The sequence below is a fragment of the Eucalyptus grandis genome, chromosome 6 (genome assembly GCF_016545825.1).
Source record: "Eucalyptus grandis isolate ANBG69807.140 chromosome 6, ASM1654582v1, whole genome shotgun sequence".
Taxonomy (NCBI): domain Eukaryota; kingdom Viridiplantae; phylum Streptophyta; class Magnoliopsida; order Myrtales; family Myrtaceae; genus Eucalyptus; species Eucalyptus grandis.
The window spans coordinates 20,734,368-20,742,303 of NC_052617.1; the positions used below are offsets into that span (position 1 = coordinate 20,734,368).

A 7,936-nucleotide genomic window follows, 5' to 3' on the forward strand; every position below is an offset into this window, starting at 1 on the left:
TAGGCTGAAAAAACAGTTGCGAGTAAATGCACACAAGGAGTACCGATTTAGAATCTCTCGTGGAATTAGCCCCTTTTTAATTATTCTCGTTTGAAGTAAGGGTAAATTGATTTTTTAAGTTAATGGGCATTCCGTCCGAGGATGCTAATTAGGGGTGTGCAAAACAACCGGGACCCGCCCGAATCGCCTGCAACCGGATCGGAACTGCCGAGAACCGGTCCGGTTCTCGGTTCCAATTTATGGGAACCAGTGGGTATCGATCCGGTTCCCGGTTTCATGGGCGGATCCATCCACCCACTCATCCGGACCGGATCGATTATATTAAAATAATATACTAATTTTTAATATTAAAAAAATGAAATTACAAATTAACAAACCTTAATCAAATAATTAAAAAAATTAATTAAAGTGGAGAAAAAGTCCAAAGCGCACCAAATGGAGAGGCGCCAAACCAAATGGAGAGGTGCTGAAGCTAAAAAGTCCAAAGTGCACATTGACAAAACATCGAGCAATTGGTGGGCAAAAAGCAAGCACGTGAAGAAGCAGGGCTACAGGAGGAGGAGGAGAAGAATAGGTTAGGTGGCGAAGAACCAGCAATTTTGGTCAAAAACCAAAGTTGTTTCCTATCGGAGCTTTCGAAAAATGATATTATTATTATTGTAAGACCGGTTCCATGGATCCACTCGGGAATCGGACTGGACCAGCGGTCCGGTTCCCTGGTGGATCCATGCATTCCCGGTTCCAATTTTTCGGAATCGGTCCTTAACGGGCGGTTCCCAGTTCTAGATTGGGAACCACCTGCTCGGATCATACACACCCCCGCTAATCCAATTTTCCAAAAGTGCACGGAAACAAAATCGACGTGGGCAGGAAATGAACCGAGGGCGTTTGTGAAATGGCGAAAAAAAAATTGCGGTCGCGAGGCAGAGTGGGGAGTGACGACAGAACGTCAATTTTAAAGAGTCAGTCCGAGGAGTTCAAGGAACACGCGATGAAGTTTTCCGGGACCGCGCGCCCGTGTGAATGGTCGTCGAACCACCTGACCCGGGTGCCACGCGTCGTTCGAGTTTCCACACTGAAACAGCGCCGTTTCTTCACAGAACCTGCCCTTCGCCCTTCCCCCTTCCCCCTTCCCCTCCCTACGCCCTCTTGTCGTCACTTAGCCACCGACCCACCTTCGGAAACACACTTTGAAGTAGTCAGTACTTTGAAGTAGTCGGTTCTTTTAAGTAGTCGTACTTTGAAGTAGTCGGTAGTCGGTAGTCTGTAGTCGGTAGTGGGTATTTCCACCTCCGGGAAAGACCAAGCTGTCCACGTGCAGCGCAGGCCGATCCGGTGCACAGAGTCGACAGGGCAACTTGGTCGATTTCGGACTGTATGTGATGCAATGATCTGAGGTCGTTGGCTAGAAAAAAATATAGAAAAAGTGACAGTGAAAATGACGGTGGTTGAGCTGTGTACGAACTCTTAAAACGATCTTCTCTGCCGTGATGAAATTTGTAATGTCTAATTTGTAATGTCTTCTTCCGCGACGAGAGTCTGCCCAATATTTCGTTCCCACTCGCTCGCAGCCCCTCACTTGAAACACACTTTGAAGTAGTTGGTAGTTTGATCATGACGTCTCGAGTCTTCTCTAAAGTAAAGGGCAGGGTCAACACCCGTCTCAATTCGTGGAACCTGCCCGGCTGGCTATAAAAGCCCCTCCCCGTGCAAAGGCAAGAGGCGCCGATGCAGAGTACGGCACTTAGTCACAGGGTTTTAGTTGTAATAGCGAGAGATCCGAGGTGAGGAAGCATCTTCGGCAGCACTGCCGTTATTAGGGTTCGACGTGTCTCTCTCTCTGATCGTCCGATGGCTCAAGAGACTCAGAACCACACGCTCTCGGTGTCCGGCTGGGCTGCCTACGACTCCTCCGGCGAGATCAAACCCTACACCTTCAAACGCAGGTGGGTCGGGAGTGTCGGGATGGTGCGCTTAATGAAGCACTTGAGTCTGCATTTGTAGATAGCTCTGAAGCGAGTGATATGATGGTTTTTTGCTTTTGTTCTGATGACTAAACAGAGAGAATGGCGTGAACGATGTGACGATCGAGGTCTTGTACTGCGGAATTTGCCACACCGATCTCCACTATGCCAAGAACGAGTGGGGCATCACCATGTACCCTGTTGTCCCTGGGTACTCTCTCTCTCTCTCTCTCTCGTTCATAAATCAATATGCACTTTTGCCTTGAAAAAATGGACGAGTCCGAGTGACAAAATTCGGCCCGCTTCGAGCTTGGCACTGTCCTCATCTCATTCCAATAGGGAGTGTGATTGGATTTGTTTATTGCTGCTGGGATATGGTGAGCTAACTGGATCGCGCATGACGAATGAAACAGGCATGAAATAACGGGGGTGGTGATTAAGGTGGGATGCAACGCGGGCAAGTTCAAGATCGGGGACCGTGTTGGGGTGGGCTGCCTGGCGGCCTCCTGCCTCAAGTGCGAGTTCTGTGCCGACTCCCAGGAGAACTACTGCGACCAGATGCAGTTCACGTACAACGGCATCTTCTGGGACGGCTCCATCACCTATGGTGGCTACTCCAACGTCATCGTCGCCGATTACCGGTAACCTCTCGCCTTCTCTCTTTCCAATTTTTGTTCGTTTCTTTTTTGTTTTTGTTCGATTGAAAGACAGAGACGGTACAATGCACGTGTAATCGGAATCTCTATGAACTATTGTTGTCGGATTTCCATGGAAGAGATTCCAATGCACGCAATTCATGTGAGTTTTTGCGCTTCGTACTTTATATGTCTTCACCATCTCGCTGAACTCAGGGAGAGTAAATTCCAAAGAAAAAAAAAAAAGACTGACGCGAATGGCATTGAACTCAAAAACAGGGGAGCCTATCTTTTGACCATGTTGATTATGAACTGCCACTTCCGTTCTATTCGTCACATGATTAGGTAGACCTAAATATAAGTTGTTTTATCATTCTGATTAAACTAACTTACGAAAAAAATAATAATAGACCTATGTACGGGGACTGTGAAAACGTTGGACAGAAAAGTCAGTTCAATCTGGTGACCCCTTTCGACCCATGTTCAGCCCTTTTAGGCTCCGATTTCATGGAATGGACGAGATTGAGTAACAAAGCCATGCTCGTCAATCCAGAGGACAACATAACACGATAGACCGTTTGATACGATCTATCTGGTTGAATAGGTCTAAAACTTAGCCCGCTCGATGATTGCACTAACTTGAAATCCTTTGGTCCGGGTCGCTTGCTTGTGCAGATATGTGGTGCCCATACCCGAGAACTTACCCATGGACTCGGTGGCACCACTGCTGTGCGCGGGAATCACGGTGTTCAGCCCGCTGAAGGACAACGGCATGCTGGGCTCACCGGGTAAGAAGATGGGGGTGGTGGGGCTCGGCGGGCTTGGCCACGTGGCGGTTAAGTTCGGGAAGGCGTTCGGCCACCATGTCACGGTCCTCAGCACATCCCCATCGAAAGAGACAGAGGCCAAGGGGCGCTTGGGTGCTGATGACTTCATTGTCAGCACCAATTCTCAGCAAATGCAGGTTTGACCTTAGTTTTGGTCGGTCTTGGCACGTTAAAGAATGAGTCGAACCTATACTAATTTATGCTGAAGAAAGGCGATGCGTTTTATCAATCTTAAATTGATTTTATTGGGCTGTTTTATAGGCCGGGAAGAGGAGCCTGGATTTCATTTTGGACACGGTATCGGCTCAGCACTCTCTTGGGCCCATCCTGGAGTTGCTCAAAGTGGATGGAACTTTGGTCACGGTGGGTGCACCTGATCAGCCCCTCGAATTGCCTCCCTTCCCTCTAATTTTCGGTAAATTTCCCTCTTAATCTTTAGCTCTAACATGTCAATTATAAATTCACTATAATAACTATTTTCCTGGGAATTTTTTTTTTTTTTTGTTTAAATTAGGTAAAAGGAGTGTCAAAGGTAGCATGACAGGAGGGATGAGAGATACGCAGGAGATGATGGATTTGTGCGGCAAACACAACATCACTTGTGACGTCGAGGTCATCGCCCCAGACACGATCAATGAGGCCATGGACCGCCTTGCCAAGAACGATGTGAGATACCGGTTCGTGATCGACATCGCTGGGAGGATATCGAATATTTGAAGATGGTGTGAGCCAGGCTTGGGGCTTATCGGATACAAATCACTACTCCCATAATTGCAGACACTATTTATCTATATTTGTCTTTGTCATCTGTTGGCCTTTCAGTCGTAATCATTCACCTCATCCTAGTCATTCATCCTACACTTTTAGAGCTTATATTGCAACAAGCCCTTGTCCGATTTTCATAAGAAACAATAAAAAAGAAATGACAAGAAATGAAATAAAGCTTCGCAAGTTCTATATGGGCTTAAAGCATTTGGATGGCAGTTTACCGTATGGGCCTTATCTATGCTTATAAACCGTCCAAATACAAAATCAAAAAAGGCCTAAACATCATGGAAACTTGACTGTCGAAGGCAGTTAACATTGCTGACAACACAGTACTCTCGTTTCCTGGTTCTCGCTATCCCCAATGAAATGTGGCTTTATACATGGTAGTTCGATATGATGCGATGAACGCGTGGCATCGTGAATCATGCATGAATCTGTGCGATCGAGAAGCCGCTCTCAATGAGGCGGGAACTGAAGTGGGACCCTCAAACGCCACGTGGCGAGTCTCTAGCCCATATTTAGGTTGACGTTGAGGAGTGGAAGTGTCGCGACCTAATTTTTTCATGGTGTTCACCACCTAAAACTAGGTTAATGGATTACTAAGTCTGAAGACTTGGCACAAACCCTCCCAAGTCCTACCAATCGCGACTTAATAGAAATTAATCTATTTAAACATGCAATTCTATTCAATTTGGAGTCGCCACTAATCAATTAGGGTTGATTAGAAACCCAAATAAAGTATGAGAGAATACTTTATTTTTACGAACCAAAGATTCAATAATTCCGGGGACATGATTACGCTAGATTAGTCTAACGCCCTTTCGGTACCTTTTATTTTAATTTCAAAAATATTTTGCAGGCAATGTTGATTAATTTTAACTTAAGTTACTAACATACAAATAGTGATCATACGGGTGCACAATCAATAAAATAACATTCAATAATAAAAAAATGCTAATAAAAATGCATGCCCTAAACATGATTTTTAAATGACATGACACCTAATTTTTTTTTAATGTTAATTATATGCAATCTTAATCTAAATTTAATATGCATGGATTTTACTTTAATGATATGTGAGATGCAATTCATATGGTATGACTTAAACTTATCACTATATGTATGCAATCTAATTTATATAATTCTAAATATGCATGTGCTACGTGATATGGGATGAATGACATGGTATTCCTACATGCATGCTCTTTTATGATTTTATTTTAATGATGATTTGTTTTTAATTCATATATGCAACCTATGCTAAATAATGATGATATGAGATTAATTATGAATTAACCTAATATTTTTGGATTCTTTTTATTGAAGTTTGGAATTAAAAAAAAAAACTAATTAGACTAACTAAAGTGAATGATATTCTAATTTATTTTAGGAAACAATTAACTTAAACTATATCTTATCTTAGAAGCTATATATAAAAAAAATAAGACACGCCAACATTATTTAAAATTAGTCCTAACAAAAATCACCCATCTAAAAGTATAATCTAAAAATTATAATCCTATAAATGCAATTCTAATTTTACTAACCCTAAAAATACAGTCCTAATTTGCAAAATCTAAATGCTCTAATGCAATATTTAGATTTTTATGTATTTTCTGATTTTTTTATTTTTTATTTTTTAATCTTTCCAAACAAGTCATTATTTTAAAAGAATGAAGATAAGAATTAAAATAACCGAAAAAATAATCCGTTGTCTCACGGATTAAATTAACCATTATTTTAACTCTATAACAATTTAACAATTGAAATGCTATCAAAATTCCTAAAAATTAAAGTAATTAAAAAAATAACCCGACGTCTTACGGGTCAAATTAGTAATTACCATAATTTGAGATAAAGTACCTGCAGTAAATACCTACGAGATTTATAAAAGAAAAGCACATCTCAATATTCTAAATTGAACAATAATAACAAAATAAATAAAATAAAGAAAAGCAAACTACCTAATTTGTTTTTCTCTTTTTCTTTTGTTTTTTCTTCTAGTCACGTGCTCGTGAGTCTCTGGGTCACTGGGGAGTAGCACGTCGTCGGACCAGCAGGGGGGCTCCGACGAAGGTGAACCGGCGGTGGGCGAGCGGTGAAGAGGTGAATCGGCGGTGGCTCGAATCGCAGTACGGGAGCGGTTTCGTCGGCGGAACAGAGGTGGCGCGACGGTGGGCACTGGATCTGCTGGCGTCGCGGGGGTGGTCACGAACAAGGTGCTGCAGCATCACGAGGCGAGCAGCGCGGGAAACTTCAGGTGCAGGCGCTGATCGGAAGCGGGGCCGTCGTGGGATCTGCGAGAGGGCTCCGCATCGCTGGGTCATTGGCGGGGCTTCGGGTGCAAGTCCGGCGTCGCGAGGGGTTTCACCGGCGGCGAGCTGAGATGCGAGATCATGGGTTGAGGTGCGTGGGCAGCCGGTGGTGTCTCGATGGGGAGCGGCGTTGGTGCTGGTACTCGGACGAGGGTGGCGTCGGCAGCGGGCGGTTGTGAGGCGAGCGTCGGTGCAACGGGGGCCGGCGGATCGGGGGGCTTTCCGTCGGGTTCCGGTATTGAACTTGAGTGTCGCCGGATTGAAGCGAGAAAAGGAGCCGTCGGTCTGCGGGCAGCAAATTCCGGCGAGTGCGGGGAAGAGGATGAACAGTAAACGTCCAATCCCCCCTGCCGATTGAACTTTTGCTTCTCTTTTCCCTCTGCTTTTTTTTTTTTTTCTTTTCTCTCCTGCTCACACGTCACCCTCTTTCTCTCACCTGTCCCTGTCTCTTTCTGCTCCCTGTGTACTTTCTACGGAAACTTTCTTCTCTTTCTCAACTTTTCTTTTTTTCCTCTCCCACAAATCGAAGCCTTCTTTTCTCTTTTTCCTCCTTTCACTTTTCACTCTTTTTGGACCAAGAGGAACCCTAAACCGAAGCCTCGGCTTCTCTTTTATAGAAGAAAAACTTGAAATTGTTGAAGATCCGGCGATATTCACTCAACCTCTTCAACAGAGAAATGGCTCCAAAATCCGGCCGTTGAATTATTTTGAATTCAAAATTTTTTTTTCAAAGTTTCCCTCTGCAACCAAATGCTATATTATTATTTTCTAAAAAATAAATTAAATTTTAAAATAGGTGTCAACAGCTGCCCCTCTTTGAAGGGAAGCTCATAGAGGTTTCCTTCAAAGATAAATGACACCTAAATTTTAACCATGCAAAATAGATATGCAATATGCAAATGTCAATGACCCATTTTTCAAATAAATTTAATTCTTTTGAAATGCAAGGTCATGCAATAATGCAATGTAAATGCAATGATTTGGTCAAGAGTGTAGATCTCAATGTGTCTATGCTCAATGAAATGCAAATGCAAAATGAATATGAAATGCATATGCAAATGTTAATGACCTCTTTTTCAAATAAATTTAATTCTTTTTGAAATGCAAGGTCATGCAATAATGCAATGTAAATGCAATGATTTGGTTAAAAACGTAGATCTCAATGTGTCTATGCTAAATGAAATGCAAATGCAAAAAAGAACACGTACCTGTCATACTTATCTGGAGAAAAGTATTATTAGGTGTGAAATGATTCCTATGATACCTAATCAACGTCTGAAAATCTCAAAGTCTTTAGAGATCTGGAACTCTCATCAGATCCTAAGCACTTGGAAATCACATCAGATGTTTGAAATCAAGTCACATCAGATGTTTGAAAAGACAAATACTTGGAAGTCACATCAAGTATTTAAAGATTCAAATATCTG

General features: G+C 43.0%; 1 protein-coding gene across 1 annotated transcript; it reads left to right on the forward strand.

Annotated features, from left to right (window-relative positions):
• The first annotated feature begins 1,738 nt into the window (after positions 1–1,738).
• LOC104448860 (probable cinnamyl alcohol dehydrogenase 6) lies at positions 1,739–4,385 on the forward strand. The gene is made up of 6 exons (XM_010062789.3): positions 1,739–1,946; positions 2,062–2,175; positions 2,378–2,605; positions 3,275–3,563; positions 3,688–3,841; positions 3,941–4,385. The coding sequence occupies exons 1-6, from the start codon at positions 1,852–1,854 to the stop codon at positions 4,141–4,143; spliced, it is 1,083 nt and encodes a 360-aa protein (XP_010061091.2). The 5' UTR covers positions 1,739–1,851; the 3' UTR covers positions 4,144–4,385.
• Positions 4,386–7,936: the final 3,551 nt, after the last annotated feature.